The 21880-nt window shown below is 27.7% G+C and overlaps 2 protein-coding genes across 2 annotated transcripts in view; one reads left to right on the top strand and one right to left on the bottom strand.

Moving 5' to 3' along the window:
* LOC113789318 (uncharacterized) overlaps positions 1–21880 on the bottom strand; it is a 125291-nt gene that overhangs the window by 51129 nt on the left and 52282 nt on the right. The gene's annotated exons all lie outside the window — the stretch shown is intronic.
* On the top strand, positions 19963–21844 carry LOC113789316 (uncharacterized). The gene is made up of 3 exons (XM_075824425.1): positions 19963–21177; positions 21237–21525; positions 21608–21844. Exons 1-2 carry the CDS (start codon positions 19996–19998, stop codon positions 21369–21371), a joined length of 1317 nt encoding a protein of 438 aa, XP_075680540.1. The 5' UTR covers positions 19963–19995; the 3' UTR covers positions 21372–21525; positions 21608–21844.

The following is a 21880-nucleotide window of genomic DNA, read 5'->3' as shown; positions in this document are numbered from 1 at the left end:
CATTTATGGTAAAATAATAATAAAATTTTGGGGGCAAAAAGATGGCATAAAGAATATGAATTATGATTCATGCCATACACACACACACACACACACACACAAACCAAACAACCAACCACACCGACTGAGATGTGTAAAAACACGAACATGAAATTTTTCAGACATAAAAATTTTCATTTTTTTCATTTTCTTTTCTTTTTGTTGAAAATTTTGAGTTATTTAGACCAAACAAACGAACGAACAACAAAAAATCAAAACCATATTTTGTTTTTTATGAGTTTTTTTTTGTTGTTCAAAATAACAACAACAAAAAAATTTCATCGATTCTTTTGTTTGTTTGATTTTCCATATAACCAGAGAAGAAAAATACAAAAATCTAGCCCGGTATAAATTCAAATAAGCAAAATTGGAAATAATAAAAAATGAAAATCCGGAAAACAATCGCGACCAAAAATACATGTTTTCTCTCTGTAACTTTTGTATTGAAAAACAAAACAAAAAATATTGAATAAGAACAACAACAACAACAGCCGAAAAAAAACTCATAAAATCCATACAATTCAAAATTATGATTCGGGATTTTTGGCCCAACATTTTTCCATCCATTCATTCAATTAAATTCAATCACAATGTTTTTGATCATTATGTTTTTGGAGAATAAATTTTTTTTTAAATCTCTTAAAGGCTCATGGTTTTTAATGGCTTATTGTCGGATGGTGGGAAATGATGAAAATTATTTATTTATTTAAATCATATTCATGGCTTTACATCGTCAGTTGATGACTGGGATGATAATGTTAATGAATGACAAGAATCATGATCATCATCATAATGATTGTGTCATTACTTTAATGCCAAAAAAAAAGAAGAAAAAAATTTATGGATTTTTTTTCTATTTATGGAATATTTACATTTTACAAGTTAGTTTGCTAAGTAAATAAAATTAACTTATTGTATCAAAGTAACCAAAAAAACAAAAATAAACAAAAATTTTTTTAAAGGAGTTTTTCTGAACGAAAAGGTGTTGATTGAATTTGATCCAATATTTGATCAATTTGAAATTGATCAATATTCGTTTTTTCATAATGATCACTTGTCAATATTGAATGATTATTTGATTGGATTCATTTTTTTTGACAATGTGGACAAAAAAAAATAGACTAAACACACACTTCAACATTGCTAATCATTTTGATCTTGCAAATTTTGTTGTTGTTGTTGTTATTACAGTCCATTTTGACAAGAGTTGATTGCAAGGTTCAAATAATGAAAATCATCAAAATAATCATCATTATGACCCTACAACAACAACAACAACAACTAGAACAAGACTTGAAAAGTTTTCTTCATCGTGAAACGGAAAAAGTGCTGACATTTTCATTTTCATTTTCATTCATTCATTGTAAACACAGAATTTTTCATTTCCCCTTAATTATGATTTCATTGTTTTAGCTAAGTTTATTTATTATTCAACACTGGACTGGAACAACAAATGTGACAACAAACGAATAATTTTTTTTCTATCATATCAAAAGAAATTGATCATAGTCATCACAATACACACTCACTCACTCACTCATTGTCATAAGTTCCAATGTCATCAAAATTTCATTGGACTCTGGTAACTCACAAATGTCTGACTTTTGTTGGGAAATATTATTGTCATTTATCACTTGGTTTTGTTTTGGTTGTTGTTGATATATCACACTCAATGAGAAAAAAGAGAGAAAATTAATCCATTTTTTCCAACTATTAATATTCTTATGGGAAGAAAATTACCTTTTGTGTAAACACTCAAACACACTCATAGAACAAATACAAATTGTGTAAATAGGAAAAAAAGCTGAGAGAAAATTTTTTGTTGGACAAAAATCAAAACGAACCGAAATAAGCGTTGAGAAATCTAAACTATAACCTATTTATAATGAGTAAATAACATTGTTTGTTTTGTTATCTCAAATCTCAGTGATCTGGAGATTTTGAAATCCTAATCTATATTTGATTATCATGATCAATTTGGTCGCTCATTGTTCGTTCATTCATTCATTCATTTGAAAAGCCAAAAAGAATACAAAAAAAAACAACTAAAAAAAAGGGTTAACAACCAGGGAACAAAAAGAAACAACAACAACAATCAAAAAAACAACAACAAAGTTTAACTTTTATTCGTTTCGAATCATTTATTCTCTCTGTGTGTCTGTTTTTTTTTATCAGACGACCAAATAAAAACGAAACAAACAATAAAAAAGAATCATTGGATCCACCAAACCACGAAACCCATCACAGAATAAAAAAAGAAAAAAAGAATAGTGGGAGAGAGAAACAGAATAATCGCAAGTGATTAATACCGCACACACAGACACAGAGAGACAATTCTGGAACAATTTCGTTTGTTTTTTTTTTTTTTTGCCATTGCTTTACCGTTTGTTTTATGTATGTATGAATGTTGTTTGTACACACAATAGAATCCATCTTCAACAACAGAAAAAAATATGCTTTTTTGTTGTTGTTGTTGTTGTTGAGAATATAAGCGAATTGTGTGTGTATATAAATGATTTATGATTTAAATATTAGTATAGATACACCATTCATTTCATTTCTATCTATATTCATTTTTTTTAACCCAAATCATCTATCTTTGGTTGATTCTTTAACAACAACAACAATGGCTGAATGAATGAATTGCATACTTTTTTTTGGCTGTTTTTTGATAATACATTTATCAAGCCGGCTATCTCTCGCTGGTGCTCTCATAGAATAATCATTTTCAATGTGAATGATCATCATCATCATTTTTTTTCAGGAATTAAATATCCATTCATTCACACACACACACAGAGATAGACAGAGAGAATTGATGATTTTGTTTTTTTTTTCTCTGGTTTGGTGAATGGAGAATAAAAGAATTTGAAAACAATGGTAATAAAATTATCTAAATGAGTGCTTGAATTTGGAGAGAGAAAATAAAATCGAAATGTAATGAACAGAATATATGAAAAAATTTTGGTTCATTACAATTCATTCAGGGTTTTTTTCCGTTTTTTTGTTTTGTTTAATCATGTTTCAAAAATCATTCATTTAATGTTGTTGGCGTTCTCTTTGACTATAATTAATCGACATTATCATTTGAAATGAATTGTAAATGGAAATATAGAAATGTAGAAATAGAAATAGTGTCCCAAAAAACATATAAAAAAAAAATGTAATGTTATTGATTAAGAGATGGGTTACAAAACATGCCAAAAAAAATGAAAAATGTTTCAATTCACGAATTTCTCATAGAATTTCTTTGTTCATTGATCATTTGGATTCAGGCACGAAATTTTTTTTGTGAAAAATGTTGTTCTTTTTTTATAGTTACAACATGTCACTTAGGTGTTTTGATTCAGTCGATTTTTTTTCAAAATTTTCAAAAGTTATATAAAAATTTTCAAAAATAAAACCAACGCCATCTATCCATCAAAGTCGACATTATAAATGAATTTCATATTTTCAAAAACAAAAAAAAAACATCTAATACTTTTTTCCTATCCAAACTTTTTTTTGTTTGTTTGTTGAGTTAGTTTTTTCCACTTGATGAAACAAAATGAAAAACCTACGCAAATAACTTGAAAAAAAAGTATTCAAGAAATTGAAAAAGTAAAATTGAAAAAAACCCAGGTGGATTCAAATGAATTGAGAAAATGAAAAAAAAAGATGCAAACAAAAAACAAAAACATGTCACGTTTTATGGGTAATTTTGAATTGAATTTCATGGCACCCAGGTCATAATCAAAATGATGATCATCCTCATTATTAAACTTCTCAAAACAAAAAATATTATTATTGATTTTAATTACAAGAAGAACAACAAAACAGAAAACAGAAAGAAGTTCACCTGTACATCCATAATGATAATGATGATCATCTATTATTTTTGGTTTTTCTGGTATCAAATCAATCATTTATTAATAAAACAACAACTATGATGATGATGATCAAATGATATGATAAATTAATATTTTCTTTTCCCTTGTTTGTTTGTTTGCTTTTGTTTTTTAGACATATTGCGGGTGTGTCATTATCATCAATATTCAATTGAATTTTTCTTTGTTGTTGTTGTTATTTCGGGTAAATTCTGTAAATTATTTAACAGAAAAAAAGATTAAAAACATATGATCCTTTCATCGAAATAAATATATCTTGTTTTTGGTGTGGCCAACAACACTCACTTATTGAACATGGTGGTGTTCGAGAGAAATTCGAGGAAAATCTCATCGGAAAAAAACCCAACAAACAAAAACATGAAAATTTCCTGGTTTTTGGTTCTTTGTTTTCAATCATTATTGGTTGCTGTCAGTTATTTTCTTTTCAAAAAAATTTCTTCATTAGGCAACAGAAGATGAAAAAGCAAGAACAAAGAAAACAAAATTTTTTCGTTTCATAACGATAGAATAACCCTGAAAGAATTGATGAAAGTAAAGCAAGCAAGCAAGCAAACAAAAGAAAAACTGAATTTTCCATCATTATTATCATCATCATCATCATTATTATGCGTTATGGAAAGAAAGAGTTATTAATTATTTCAATAATTAATATTAATAAGCTTCATACATTATATATTTTCCGAGTTTAGCATCCATCCATTCATTCAACCAGAATCTATTTTAACCCATTTATACCATCATCATCATCATCATCATCAAATCATCCATCCATATCGATAACGAGAGAGAGAAAAAACAACAACAACAACAACATTGAACAAATAAACAAACAAACGACCCATTTTGTATACAAAAGCAAGCAGAAGATTTGTATAGGATCGACACTGATTATGATGATGATGATGATAGAAGCAGCAGTGAACAGGAGAAAAAAAAATGAAATTTACCCTTGGGTAACAAATGATGATGATGATGAACCTAAAAATGAATGGATCCCAAACAAAAAAAAAAAACCAGGGCGCCAAATTTTTTTTGAAAATTTTCAACAAACAAACAAACAGAGTATATATTGAAAAACAGGAAAATTTTTAAAGAACGAAAAAAAAAAAAATCATTGGGGAAATCGATTCACATCGTGCCAAGCATTTTTTGTTTTCGTTTTTGTTTTGATAGAACAGATGTTGCCTATTGATAATTTCATCATCATCATCATCAATTTGGGTTCGAGCTTGGATGTTTATCCTTCAAAGAAGAAGAAGAGACTGGGTTGTAGACCAGAATTTTACCCCTTTTAACTTGGAATTTCTTTCTTTCTTTTCATCCACTAATTTCGAAGAAGCAAGCAAAAAAAAATTGCTTTCGATAATGTTGTTGTTGTTGTTGTTGTTGATTTATTTGCTTGCTTGCAAACAGAAAGTTCAGTAAAAGAAAGTTTTGCAATTTTTATTCACTCAAAAAAATTTTTTGCTACACAGAGAGAAATAATTTAGGCTTTTTTAACTTTTTTTGACTATTTTTGTCGAAATAGCGCGATCACATGACACAATTTTCAAAATACCGAGATCACGTGAAAAAAATCATTGAAATTTAAAAAATTAAAGTCGAATTTTGAAAAATTCCCTTAAGTCGAAGCCGAAATCTTAAAAATTTTCAATCGAAGTCGAACTTTAAAAAATTTTCAATGTTAAAATCGGACTTTAAAAATTTTTCGAAGTCGAACTTCGAAAAATTTTCTAAGTCGAAAGCCGAATTTTGAAAAATTCCCTTAAGTCGAAGCCGAACTTTAAAATTTTTCAAAGTCGAAGTCGGACTTAGAAAATTTTTCAAAATTAAAGTCGAACTTAGAAAATTTTTCCAAGTCGAAAGCCGAATTTTTTAAAAAATTCCCTCAAGTCGAAAGCTGAATTTGAAAAATTCCCTTAAGTCGAAGTCGAACTTTGAAAATTTTTCTAAGTCGAAGTCGGACTTAGAAAATTTTTTCAAAATTAAAGTCGGACTTTGAAAATTTTTCTAAGTCGAAGTCGGACTTAGAAAATTTTTTCAAAATTAAAGTCGGACTGAAAAATTTTCTAAATTGAATTATATGAAGATTCTATTCATGTTTGTTAAGTTATCGTTCGTTCCTGATTATTGTTGAGCAAGTGAATTTGGATTTTTTGACCATTATTTTTGGTTATTTATGATTTGGGTGATAAGTGAACAATATTATCAATAAGAAAATAATAAAGAATTTAGGTTGAACGCATATCGGTCGGACTAAAGCCGGATTAAAAATTGGGTTGGTTAATGACGTAATCAAGCTAATAACGAAAAATCAATTGGTCGCTGGTTCGAATCCACTTGGCAGCGCTTTTTTATATGGACATTTTCAAAACAGGTTTCATTTGAATATAATAATTACTTTAAAGGAAAAGCCAAAAAAGTAAAAAAATAAGCTAAATAAGAATAAGGGAATAGGCGAAGAATCAAAAAAACAAAGCGAAAAAACAAAGCGGAAAAAAGGAGCAGAAAAAAAGAACCCGAAAAAAATTTTTTTCATGAAAATTTTTTTTTTGAAAAAATTGCAAAAAATTTTGTGCAATTTTTGAAGTCAGCGTCATCTGTTGATAAAAAAAATATTTACAATACTATAATGTACAGTCCACGAGTGACGTTACGCAAATTATTTCTCTCTGTGTAGGCCAAGATTATTAGAAACATAGAGAAAAAAGTTTAGCTCGATTAATTAATTTTAAATTTTTTTTTCTACTGGATTCTGGAATCTGGATTTTCATTTTTTTTCTTTGCCATAGAGATAGAGAGATTCTTTGCCATAGAGAACAATAGAAATAATTCATTCATTGAAATGATGTATGGATGAATGAATGTAAAGAATAGCGAGAGAGAGATTAATTGAACAAACAACAAATACGACGACAACGATGATGATGATGTTTATGATGATAGAGAATTTCGTTGTTGTTGTTGTTGTTTTCAACAAGAATTTTCTATCCAAACTAGAAGTTGTCACTGATGATGATTGTATCACATCAGTGAGAGAGAGAGAAAATAGATAATTTATCACGTAAAAAATGAAGAAAATATGGCAGTAAGATTGAAAACGGTGGTAATAATCTCTGTCGCATATTTGCTTTTTGATTATCATCATTATATAATGATCATTAACACAATGGGGGTAAAGATGTACGACGACGACGATGACAAAGTGAAAAATCAATCGACGATTTCTTCTTTTTTTCGGTTTCAATTTTATCATAATTTCAATAAAGCCAAAAAAAAAATAACTTGAAAATATGATTAATGGATGTGCAAATGAAAATAAAGTGAAAGTTGAAAAGAAAAAAATTCAATAACCAAGAATATATTCTCACATTAAGGACAAATTCTTGGTAAAAATTGTGGCTTGAGAATTTCCTATATTTTTTTCTCCAGTCAATCGATGAAAATCAATAGAAAGGAAATCTTCAATATCTAAATATTCAAACAGTGCAGGTGGTATCTGACCGATTAAAAACAGAACGAAAAAAGACAGAATTATTTACCACGACGATGATTATCATAAGCTCAATTGATATGATGATGATATTAATGATATTCCTTTTAGGAAAATTATTTGGCTATTAATCTTTGATTGTGTCAAAATCGTAAAACGCCCAGACAACAACCAGAAAAAAAATCGATCTATCGCTGTTTTTCTCCCCAAAAGCATCAAAGATCCGAAGAAATTGATACTGAAAAACGAAAAACTAGAAGCCAAATATAATTAAAAAACAATTATCTCCAACACACTGTAGTTTGAATTTGATAGAAAATTTATAAGTTAATTTTATCTTTATCTTGATTGTTTCGAGCGAATAAAACAAAAACAAATTGAAAATTCATTATGAAAAGCATTTTCCAACCAAATGAAATTTCTCAATAACAGCAATGTGAGAATGTGAATTCTGAAGAATCGAAAAATGAAAAGAAACGACTAACAACATCATCAAAAAAAAAACATGATACCTAAATACAGATTTGCTGATTCAGATAAAGATATATTTAGCGTATATTTAAATCAGACAAACCAAAAATCATTTTGAATGATTCATTCATTCATTCTTATTCATCATCAAGCTTTGTGTTGTTGTTGACAAAATTTTTCCAGTTATATTTTGTCATCAACAAATATTTCATTTTTCTCTTTCTCTCAGAAAAACTTTCCAAAATTTTTTTTATTACATACAATGTGTAAACTTCGTAAACATTGATGATCATTATAATTAAAATTAATGAACTCTAAACATTGACTTGAATATTTTATTCATTTAGCTAGTTTTTTCTGAATTGGATTAAATGAAAACAAAACAAAACAAAAAAAAAGTTTTTTTTTCAAATTTTTTCCCTGATTTTCTGGCAAGAAAAGTTTCTGAGACTTGAAAAATTTTCCAAGGAAAAAAAGAAATTTTCTGAAAAAAAAGTTTATCAAAAAAAATTACTTTTTTTTCATTTTGTTAATTAGTTGAATGGTTGGTGGTGGCGGAAAAACTTTTGAGAAATTCTTAAATCTAAATTAAAATATATGAAAAACTTTCCGAAAAGAAGAAAGAAACAAAGCAAAAAAACTTTTCAAAAAACTTTTTTTTTCCTGTTTCAAGGTTTCAACAAAGATGAATTGTTTTTTGTTCTATATTCGGACAAAACACGAAACTGAAAATGAAAATGAAAAGAAATCTTATTGTAATATGGTGATTTTCATTCTTTCACATTCACAGAATTTCAAAAAAAGTAACAAAAGGATTGAAAATTCAAAATTGTGTAAAAAAAAAAAAAAAAAGAAAAGAAAGAAACATCATCTGCATTGATTATTATGTAACAATACAAGGGGAAAATGATGATAAAAAAAAGTGTTTTTTTCCCCATCATTTCCGTAATGAATAATGGAAAAGAGAATTCTCAACGAATTCTTTATGAATGTTTTTGATAAGTTTGTTGTTGTTGTCGTTGTTAGGAGAGAAAATCGTTTATAGTCCCAAAAGAAGAAAAATAAAAAAATTATAATGAAGTTTTTCTCCAGTAAGATGATGATGATGATTGTCTAACACGAAACTCATCTTGAAAAATCTTATTTTTTTTCTGAGACAATGAATTAAATCGATCTAAATGAAATGAAATGTCTAAGGAAAAATGTCTTAACAAAAGCAAGAATATAATGAAATAATGAACCAGAATCAGAATCAGAATCAGAATCATCGGTATTTATAAACGATGATGTTGATAATAATGATAATTATAAATAAAAAAAAATTCTAATCATTCATTCATTATCATTATCATTATTATTGTTTTGTTAATAGATATATATCGTGAAAGAATCCATTCATTTTTTGTCGTCGTTGTCGTTGTTATCTTTTCATTCATTCATTCAAAGAATCAAGGAATCAAGAATCTTTAGTGCTTGATAAAAAGAAAAGAAAGGAAATAATCGTGACACACACAATTAGCGTTTGTAGTCAGACACATCCAACAAAGTATTTCAGCTACAATGCAAAAAAATCGACAGAATGAAAAACGCATCCGTTTAGGAATTTTCATTCATGAGAAAAAAAAATGATGATAACAAAAAAGAATAAAGAATAATTCTTTGACATAAATTAATGTGTCATCCATAAATTGTTGGCCGCTGCTGCCAACATTCAACAACAACAACAACAACGACAACAACATTAACATTATCATTGTCATCATACGAAACATCTTTATCATCATCATCAACATGTAAGAATAGTGGTGGTGTTGGTGGTGGATAAAGAAAGAAAATCAAGAATAAAGAAATGAAGAATCACGTCATCATCAAATCTACCAAAGTGATATTTTTTTCTGGTGAATTTAATAATGGAAAAGAATCAAGATTCTTGTCGTCGTCGTTGTTGTTGTTGTTGACGTGAAGACAGAGTGCAAAGAAGAAAAAAAAACAAGAAATCAAATACTGACATTTTTTTTTCTTTTTTGCTGATAATGAAACCGAAAAGGATTACGAAAAAAAAAATGTTTTCGGAAAAAACATTGTGTTTGCTTTTTCTTGTTTTTCTTTTCTTGTTTTTTCCCATAAGTTATCATCATCATAATTGATTTAGGCAGAATTCAATTCAAATTTTTTTTTCTAAAAATTTGGTTTGGTAAAGTTTCTGGGAATGAAAAAACTGTTCAAACTGTTTTTTGCTTTCTGTTTCTTTCGTTTGATAATATGTACGTGTGAAATTCTTTGTTGTACAACCACTTTCTTGTTCAAAAAAAATAACTTTTTTATTATTTGTATGGAAAATGAATCACATTAGACACGGTGTGAAAATCAATATCAGAATGCACCAACAAACACCTCTGTCTGTAGTCAAAATAGTGGGAAAAAGCGAAAAAAACCTTGAAAGTTTTCAATTGTGTGTAAATAGACTAAAAATTTGTGAAAAATTCTTTGTTTTTTTTTTCATGGGTGAAAAAGAATCGGCCGCAAAGATTTATGGACCTGTCTACTAGCATCTACTTATACAGGTTTTTTTTTTGAATAAGTTTAGTGTTTTTTTGCATTGTTTGTTGAGAATTAAAATTTTCATTTTGCATCAAGAATCTTTTGAAATTCTTAATTTCCTCTCGCAAAAAAAACGGAATTCTGCAAAAACATTTGCGTCAATTGAATTGGAAAAAAAATTTAATAAAAAAAATTATTGGCTGGCCTAAACAGAATCTTTCATTCATTCATTCATTCATTCAGTCAATTGATTTTAGCCATTCATTCTCAATTACAATGGAAAAAAAATCCCCAAAAGTTTAAGAATATAAGTGTGTGTGTGTGTGAATTTATGGCATAAAGAAAAAAGAAAAGGAAAAAATTCTGTATTTGTGAAAAAATCGACATAAAGTCTTTTTTTAATCCTTTGAGTATTTTTCTTTTGAAAAAGAATTCAATGATGATGATGATGAAAGGCAAAAGAAAAATCAATTAAATTTTCATTCTTTCAAAGTGAATTTTTCTAAAAAAAGATTGAAAAATAATTGTTCATTTGAAAAAAAATTGTCAAACTGCTGCTGCTGCCAACTAGTGATCAAAATCCGAATCATTTTTGATGATTTGAATTTTTTTTCTTTTCATTCATTAAATTAATGTCAAATGAAAAAGTGAATTGAAGAAAATGGAAATTGAAATTGAAATGATTTTCCAACCAATTCACTTTCAATATTATTGAAAGTGAAAGTGAAAGTGAATTGAATCAACGAGAAAAAAAAAACATCAAAAGTAAATATCGAAATTCATATCATTTTGGCAATCAAAAGAGCAAAATTCTTTAAAGATAAATTTCTTGAAGCTAAAAAACCAACATCAAGCTATAACCAAGTCAACCAACCAACCAACCAAGCATTTTATTTTATTTCAATGTTTGCCATGTTTACTTATGAGCGAAAATTTCGTTTTTTGAATTTTTCAAGTGGAAAAATACGGCTCTTAATATTCTCGTTCTCTCTCTCTCTCTCTCTCTCTCTCTCTCTCTCTCTCTCTCTCTCTCAAGATTCTTTTTTTTTCCAATGAATTTTTCCATCAGAAAAAAAAGTGTTCAAAGTTTTCCAGCAGCAACGAAAAACAACAACAACAACAAAAAAAGATTGTTTGCATTTGCAATTTTCTTTTTCGTCATTTCATATCCAATCGATCGATGATGATGATGATGATGATGGTCTCTCCGTTTTTTTTCTATTCAGAATTCTGCTGATATGAATTTAGATTAAAGATAAAGTTTCGGATGGAAAAAAAAATTGAAATCATTTTTTTTCGATCAAGCGAAAAAGTAAATATATTCATGATGATGATGAAGAAAAAACTGTCATAATATTCAATCAAAATATGCAAACAAATTCATCAACAAAACTCATCATCATAATCATCATAATCATAACTGTCGAGAGTCGTTGATTTGTGGATCATCATCATAATCATGGATTTCTTCAGAATCGAGACTATAGTAAGGGAAAAAAAGTAATTTCAAAAAAAAAAATCCATTTGAACTGATAATGGGGGGAGAAAAAATATCATCAAAATGATCGTCAATCAAAATGATGATAATAATGGTGCAAATGGAAAAAAATTCAAATTTATTCTTGAAGAATTTCGAAATTCAACCATTTTGAACTAAAGCCATTGCGTATTTATGTGGCCATTGTAGAAAAACGGATGATGATTAATAAGATATAATTTATTGTAATGTTTTTCTGCTTTGTGTGTGTGGTGGTGGGATACATAGTGAAAAAAAAGACTTTTGAGAATTAACCACCACCATTATATGTTTGCAACCAGTGAAAAAAAACCAATAAAAGAAAAATATAATATTATGGATCGTTTTTTGGATAAATAATATTCATAGTGTTTGTTTGTTTCACACATTCTATTTGGATATTTTAGTTGCGGCATATCGTCATCATCATCATCATAATAATGATAATATCGATCGACCGACCAACTGAGAATCTCAGAGCAGTAAATCAGAATTAACTTTCACTAGAATTTGTTTTCACATATTCCACATTCCAAAAAAAAAAACACACAGATATTGTCCACCATAAAACTACAAAACAAAAACAAAATTCCAATATTTATTTCGGGAAAACAACCAAGCAAAGATTTGATGGATATTGGAATTCTATTGATATCCAAAGGGAAAAAACAACAAAGATAGCAACGACAAACAAACAAAACATTAAATAAACCTTTTTTTCATGGATATTATTATGGTGGATATCAAAACCAATTTGATAATATTAACTGGATACAATAAGATTACAATGAAAACGAAAGAAATGAAGAAAAAAAAGTATCGATATGAAAAAATTGTTTACTTTCTTGACTTTTTTTACACTACTTTTTTCCCTATGTTCGATACATGTACATTTGATACATTTAATGAAAAAAAAAAAAAATAGAAATTCCACATAGAATCCGCTACATGATATTTAGAATTGGCCAAACATAATAATATCTTATGGGTGTTGGACATTTTTGTTGTTGTTGGCTATTTGGTTGTTGTTGGTTCCATCATAAATATCTAGAGATTATTGAACCAAACAAAAACTGAAAAATTGTTGTTGTTGTTGGAAGCTCGAACGACAACAACAACAACCGAAAAAAATCAATAATATTTTGCGAGAAAAAAAATTCTAGGCACATTCTTGTGGCCTGAAAAAAAATGAAAATGAAAAAATATTTTCATTTCATTTTTCGACTGACCAAATTGTTATTTTCATTTGTAGTAGATCTGGGTAGATTTCTAAAAATGAAAACAAAAAACTAATAAAAGGCAGCACAGATGCGGCTCTAGATTTGAACAATTTTTTTTTGTTTTGTTTTGTTTTGGAATTTTTCAATGGAATTTTTTACTGTTTTCTGTTTATGTTTTGTTCCCGTCAATGAACAACAATGGAAACAAACAAAATTCTTGAAAAAAATTCTTGCGGTCTGTAACATAATGTGGTTGATACAGAACAGCAGCAGCAGCCAAATACCTTTACATATCCATCATCATCATTGTGAAAAGGAACAATTCTGACATGGAATCAAAATGAAAAAATGAATGGAAGGTTCCGCATCATTATTGAAGCAGAATTTAAGTATAACGGGAAAGAATTGAATCAGAAAAACAAAAGGATCATGTTTGGTTAACCAAGCCCAAATCAAAAAAAAAAACAAAAGAAAAATTGGACCCAGATTGGATCATGTTACAGAATGTCTTTTTCGTTTTTCGACGACGACGACAATATGAAAATGCATAAAAAGGTTTGTTCCCGGTTTGTTTGTAATGATATTCATTGTTTACCAGATTCTTTTTCTTTTTCTCTTTTTTTTCCTTTTCCCGAATGATAACTAACCACCAAACAAGACCAAAGATAACAAATGTAATGTATTTTATGAATGGAACAACAATAACATCATTTTTCCGTTTGTTTTTGGTTTTGATGGCCGACTTAATGCAAGAAACATGTTTCAGGAATGAAGAATCATTGTTAAAATGTAAATATTTTTTCATTTCTTTGTTCCTGTTTTTGACTTTTTATTTATTTTAGATTTTCAGGAACGACCATTATGAATTTCGAGTAATAACAGCAACAACAAAGAATTTCAAATCGAACGTTTTGATTTATCGAAAATCCAATTCGTTGTTTTATTATTATGAGCATAGATGGCGTTCAATGTGCTGGAAAATTTTGATTTTCGTTTTTGGTTTGTTTTCTCGTAAAACAAAAAAATATTGACTTTTGTCATCAATCATCAATCGAATCGCAAATAGCAAAACAGAAAACGAAAAACGAAAAATCACAAATAAACTATTAAACAAGGCGATGAGGAAAGTGCCATGGAACCATCATTCATTCAATTCATTGATTTGCATGAATGGAATGGAATGAAATATTCCCGGATGAACAAATAAACAAAGACAGGAAATAACGAAAAAACGAAAATTGCAAATTGGGAAATGAAAAATCTTTTCGTTCGTCGTTTGCCAAACAAAACGAACGAAATGAATGTGTTTGAATCGAGTGTGACATTCAATTTTCATCAACAATTTTTTTTTTTTTTTTTTTTTGTTTGGAAAAATCGAAAACGATGATGATGATGACATAAACATACATACACAATATAGTCAGTCACTTGATTTGAATCTGATTAAATCATTTGATTAAATTTATGTTAATGAAGAAGACGAAGACAACGATTGAACATTCAGACATTCATTCAGTCAGTCAGTCAATCAGTCAACCAGTCAGCTTTTGTTTCCTGTTCCTAAACAGAACAAAAAAGCCCCCTCTGTTTTCCAAATTTCCAAATATTTTTATTATCAATCCAGATGAATTTGCAATAAGAGGAAATGTTCAATCACAGTTGATGATGAAGTGATTGAACATTTCGTTGATTCTTTTCGAAAACAAACAAATTTTGGATAATCAAAGAGAAAGTTTCCGAGAAAAATGACACTGTCATCATCAACGTTTCTAGTCAATATTGATTTATTTGCAGTGAAAAACGCGAAAATTGCTATTCCACGGTATCCTGTAATTTCATCAATTTAACACCTAAGTAGATTGAGTGAGTGAGTGAGAAACAAAAAACGAAAAACGATTCTTAATCAGATGACGACGCCCTTGACGTTTTTTTCGTTGATGATGATCATCCATATGTTTATTAACACTGTGTGGACATTGATAAGACATTCTTGTTATCCATTTTCATTTACAAAGTGTGTATGAGGGAGAAAACTACATAGGAAAAATGCTAATTATATGTCCCTATTTTTCCTTATGTAAGATATCCATATTTTGATATTAATAATATTTGATGACAGAACACATGTGGCTGTCAAATTTTCATTCATTCAAAAAAATGTTCATTTCTGTCAATATACAAAATGAATCATCAGTGTTTTTTTTTGCAATTCTGTAAGCAAAAAAAAGGTGATAAAATTCATATTTTTTTTTTTGGTTTTGGTTTTGAAAATAAAAAATCATTGAAAAAGGTCATTGGACTACATTCAAAATGAAACAGTTCTAGAGAATTTGGATGACCAAATCATTGAATTGTTTTTTTCTTTTTCTTCTTAGAAGCAGAATATTTTGACACTAATGATAATTTTAGTTTGTTTGTTTGTTTTATTCGTGATCAAATGAAATTATTCAAAACTTGACAAACTTCATGTGTCAAACAAATATATTTTACCCAATAAGTAAGATTTGTTTGTTTTTCAAATATTAATATTGCGTGTATCATTTAGCTTATTACAAAATAATGATGATTGGAAAAAGCAAAACAAAAAAGCTTATTTTTTGACAATCACAACGCGTGTTTCTTCTTAATGACATTTCCGAGATATAAGTAAGTATTAATCAAAATTCGATATCTTTCAATAACTATGCTACATTATTGACGATTGAAACAAACAAAACGAAAAAGATAAAATGAAAAAACAATCAGACACGTGTCATGTGAAGATAAAACAGAAAAACCGATATGATTGGAGAATATTCTGGATTCATTTGAACAGAATATGAACCGTATGAATAAATAAAATCGAACAATGTAAACATAGAGAAACAAAAGGGTTATCTTCATTATTATTATAATGTTTTTTGGCTATTTTCACACTAGCGTGTGTGTCATTGAGAATTTTTTTTTCATCATTAACATTTGTTGTTCCAACGAGAAAAAAAAAGTTAATCTTATTATTATGATGATACCATGTACAAATTATTAGTGTATTTTGTTTGCTCTTGAAAATTTTTCGTCTCGGACAAAAACAACAACAATGGACACTGTATGGAAAATAGATAACCAGAGAGAGAAAAAAAAACAGAAAGAAAGAATTGATAACATTATTCGCTAAAAACAAAATGAATGAATGAAAAGATAAATGAATGTTGCCCGTTGTTGTTTCATTATTATTGAGATTATCATTGTTTGGATTCAATGTTTTCAAAAGGGAGAGAATAGAGAAGAGATGAATAGAAAATGAAACACAAATAACCGTCACACACACAAAACCAGCGTACAAAACACACACACACACACATATACCGCTAATAAACTATGGTTTTTGGTATGGTGGAATATATCAGCTATACTTATCAATTAATAATGAGAATATTTAGATATTTAGATACCCAAAAAAACAACGAGAACAACATATATATGCTTTTCAGTGTTTTTGGTTTAGTAATGTTTAACACTACACTAAACTATTGAATAGAAAGAATTTGGCATCTGCCATGTAATATTCTCTTCTATTATTTTTCGCCTTTTTTCGTTTGAAAATGAAAATTTTCACCCGAATCATATTGCCCATAGGGTTATTGTATAGACACATAGGGCCTGGAAAAAAATTAGGCAGAAAAAACAACAACAAAGTGAACAACATTGAATTCTGGGTCCTAGAATGAATTAAACAAGAAAAAAACTTTGATATATTCAAATACACGATGATCATGATGATGATCATCAGATGTTACCAGAGAAAAATTTTTTTTTCTGTAGAATCGTTTATTGTCGAACGATTCATAAATGTTCAATAATTCAAATTAAACAATTTTTTGAATTTTGAATTTAATAAACAAAAAACCCCTATTCCATAAAATTATAGGGGGGGAAAAAATAAATAAAAATAAAAATAACAAAATTCAAAGATTATTATAAATGAAAAAAACAAATTTCAAAAAATGATCAAAATTATTAGAGTTACAAAAATATGTACAATCATCGGAATTTATCAAATTATAAAAATTAAATCTCTCATATGCAAAACGATTACAATTGTTAATTAGGTGCAGTGATGATTGAACTTGACAAGAACAAAAATTGCAAACGGAGGAATTTGAAATACGGAAACGCGAAAGATATTGATTAAATTTTCCATGATTCGTTAAAAATTGAGTAATGATAAAACCTGGTATCAAACAAGAATCCAATCGATGTTGAATAGTAGGAAAAAATTTCTTAGTACACGAGCCATTAGTTGTTGTAGTCCAATTCTGTTGCCAATTGTTAATCATTAAGGATTTTAAATTACGATGCGCGAAAGACAGAGGAAGAAGATCGAAAGAAACATCCATCAAAAGAGTAGCTTGCTTGGCGTAAAAATCAGCTAAATCATTACCGAAGCAACCATTATGAGCCTTTATCCACTTTATGCAAATGCGACCGGTATAATCAGCAACCATCTTAAAAATAAATTAAACAATGAAAAGAGAAAAAAAGCCAGAATTTTCGGTTGGCGCAATTGTGTAAAGAGAAAATTCAATTGAAAAAAAATTGCAAAGCCAGCATTCATTTTCGGATACGTGCAAAAGTTGGCTGTTTTGCTGTGTGATACCGATTCCTCGGGTCACAACAGCAACAAAAACGAAAAAAAACCGACCATATTACACACACACACACATGGGACTTTTATACATTGTATTTCGATTCATTTACAGTATTTTAGAGATGAATAAAAGAAATGAAAAACTGGACCAAAATCAAACTATCACTAATAAATTTACTAAAATTATTATCATCAAGGGTTGTTTATTACAACTAATTTGGATCGAACTAAATGATGGTAAAATGAAATGTATCTAATAAATAGGAAATATGAGAAAAGATTCTTTTTGTTCCAAGTTTAAATTAAAGATTAATGCTTATTGAATTTATTAATGATGATGATGATGGACTGATTGAACATCTACAGAATATTTGAATAACCAAATAATAACATACATTTGACTATACACAGACATATTTTCAAAATTTTCTCACATTTTCAATGATAATATGAATATGACAAACCAAAAAGAAAAGATGAAAGAAATAGAATGACCAAATTATTGGTATCATTTTGGTTTCTGGTTTTGGTTTTTGATATGATTAATAATTGAAAACAATACTCGCATATAGAACAAACATTACCTTCACATTTTTTCGTCTACTTGTTTTGTTAGTTTCTATTTTGGATCATTCCAAAAAAAATGTTTATATTTTTTCGTTTTTTTTTGGCTACTTTCAATACATCACACATCCTGTGATGAAAGTCAAGTGTGTGCCTGTGTGTGTGTGTGTGTAAATGTAGGGAGAGAGACCCAAAATTGATATTTTTGCTGCTGTTGTTGTTTCGCTTTAACATTTGATAATAATAGCAATTTGCTATGGACAAATGTATGATAAGCAAACAAACAAACAAACGAACATAGAAAAAAAAAGTAAATTTGTTTGTCCAAATTTATTTTTATGTTTGCATGTTTACATTCGATTGATGTTTATGATGATGATGATGATGATAATGAAATGAAATGTAACGAATCGGTAATTGACATCCCGAACAAACAAAAAAAAATATCAATGAAAAAAAACACATGCACACATTCATTGTTTATTTGGATTCATTGTAACGGAAATTTACCACATAAACCAAAAAAACAAAACAAAACACGAAACAAAACACGCACATCAATCTAATAACATTGAGAAAAAAAATGTATAGCAAAAAAGCAAAACAAAGCAAAAAATACTTTTTCCATTTTGAATTGAATTGAAACATTTAATATTGGATGAATCAAAAGAAGAAGAATGTATCCAAACGTGAAAATAATACATAAATATGATGATTTTAAAAAAATGATACATTTCAAGTATATTATTATTATTATGGATTTTTCTCAAAAATTTCATTTCATTTCTATTTAGGTATCCAATATAAGTTTTTTTTCTGTGTTAATCTCATGTTTGTTCATCATAACATGACAGCATGCCATTTTGAATTCCATAAATGGATTATTATATTCTTGAAACACCCACAATTCAATTACTTATCGAACCTATCATATAGTCAGAAGCGAAGCTCGTGGCCTCGTAAAACAAAAACCTGAATCAATGAATTCATTTGATTGAATCATTGATTCTTTTTCAGGAAATTTACCAGATTAATGTATGTGTGTGCATAGAATACATAAAACAATCGACAAAATACAAAATCAGAAATCAATTTTATTCACAATTGAAAAATGAAATTTTCCTAGGAATTTTTCATTGAAAGTTTTATTGTTTTACAATTACCCAAAACCATATATCGACCTCTACAGGGTATTTGATGATTGTCAACTGGTATGCCATCAAATATAAAAGCAGATTCAAGTCAACATAGTTTTGTTGTTCTGTCGCTTGTTTTATGTGAATCATATTGTATTATTTTATTATGTTTGATTTTCTTTTGGTTATCGTTATATTTTTTTTCTTCTCTGGCTGGTCCATATATATTTGAAAGAAATGACTTATATTGATCATATGTGTGAATCTTAGTTATTTTTTCATATATTCTCAGTAACTACAGTTTTTTTTCTTCCAAAAAAAATAAATATATGTGACGAATGTGAATTTTCACAGGAATAAAATTAATGCAAAGAAGAATACCATCATGATTGTTGTTGATAATGATATTTTTATGAGAATTCATTTCTTTAAAAAAAATTTTTTTTCTTCACTCATTCACTCACTATATTCATTCAGAAAACAAACCAAACACATACTAAAATGTCAAAGAAAGAATATTTTGAAAAATTTCATGAACATATATTTCCATTATTTCATTATAATCGTATTATATTACAAAAATGGCCAGATTTTCATCTGATCGAAGATAACAATTATGTAATACCAAAAATTTTCGATCAACCAATTGGACGTCCATTTTATCATGTTAAAATACCCGGTTTGGTAACAACATTTGTTGGTTTAACATTATTTCTTTATATATTGGATCCGAATTGGTGTCAACAATATTCATTTTGGTTGATAGCAGAATTTGCACCTAAACATGGACAATTATATACATTAACAGTATCAGTTATATGGTCATTGATACATATGCTGCAAATGTTTTATGGATTTGGTACAAATTTATGTGATTTTATCTTTCTTAAGATACTTAATCTTGATCCATCAACATTAACCGAAACATTGAAAAATGATATAAATAAACGTCATCATAATCATAAACATCAACAACATTCAACAGATCGATTAATATTGAATATTAAACAAAGACAACAATTAAAATCATTTGAAAAACGTATGTTTTTCGGTCTGAAAGTAATAAGTCATTTGATTGCTGCTGTTGGTTATACAGTAATGGCAATACAAATTACATTAAATTCACTTTGGCAAAGATCAATTTTTTGGTTAATTATATGGATATTTATCTATGCTAGTTGGTCATATTATATTTGTTCAGCATTATATCAATTTCCATCAATATTTATTTCGATATCATATTATATTCGATTGAAACAAAAATCCCTACAAAAAAGAATTGAACGTTTAAATCAATTAATACAATTATCAACTAGATTCAATCAACAACAATATGAATATCGTATAACAAAATATTTTATTCATTTGAATGGTATGCATTCATATATAATGAAAGAAATTGATGATATAAATAATCAAACTAAACGTATAACAACAATTTTATTGATTTGTTTAACAAATCTAATTACATATCTAACATTTTTGATTTTTTTCGCTGAAATGTTTCCATTATATCGTTTGTTATTTATAATTGTTTATTCCGGTCATTGGTGTACATTATTATCAATGATTTATAGTTCATCAAAAATTGTTAAAAGAAATCGACAATTTTATCGATTCAATCAACAATTTCTTATTAATTCATATTCAAAAGGTTTAATAAATGTTAAAAATTTTTACAAGGTAAATATTTCAATTTGATAATTGATAATTTCAATTTAATTTTCTTTTCTTTTTTAAAGTATATATCAATCAATGAAATATCGATGAAAATACCATTTGGTTTAACATTAACCAATAATGTAGCTATTACACAGAATACATTTACAACTGTATTCTATAATATGAGTACAATATTATTTTTAATAATGAAATAATAATCAATGAAAACTTTAACCATAAAACAAAAACAATTTCCATAAAACTTATTGCAATGAATACCGAAAAACAAAAAATGATATATTATTGAGCAAACCATCCGGTTTTTTATTAGTAAATGGCGTAACAATAACATCGCATACATTTATAACGGTATTTTTTATAATGATGATAATAATAATAATATTGATTATGTCGTTAAAATTTCTTATTTTTTCATTATTATTACCAAAAGGTTTTCGTCAATATGAGCACTTTTTTCTTTTTGATATCGACAAATATTTCTTGAACATTGTCTTGGAAATGGTTGAAAATTTAACGATGAAAACACAAAAATTTCTCAATTCATAATCAATAATAATTTTGAATAAAATAACAATTATTTTTAGGCAATTTTTAGTGAATTTTGAAATTTGAATTTTTATTTTGAAACTCATTATGATCAATAAATAAATAATGAAAATTTTGAGAATTTTTCCAAATGTTTTTTTGTTCCGAAACTCATTTT

Source organism: Dermatophagoides pteronyssinus, unplaced genomic scaffold (genome assembly GCF_027571235.1).
Source record: "Dermatophagoides pteronyssinus isolate colony J.1.1.1.1 unplaced genomic scaffold, Derpt_VIB-CSIC_2022.12 sq0001, whole genome shotgun sequence".
In the NCBI taxonomy this organism is placed as follows: Eukaryota; Metazoa; Arthropoda; class Arachnida; order Sarcoptiformes; family Pyroglyphidae; genus Dermatophagoides; species Dermatophagoides pteronyssinus.
Note: the sequence above shows the minus strand (reverse complement) of the source record. Positions and strands in the feature narration are given on the sequence as shown.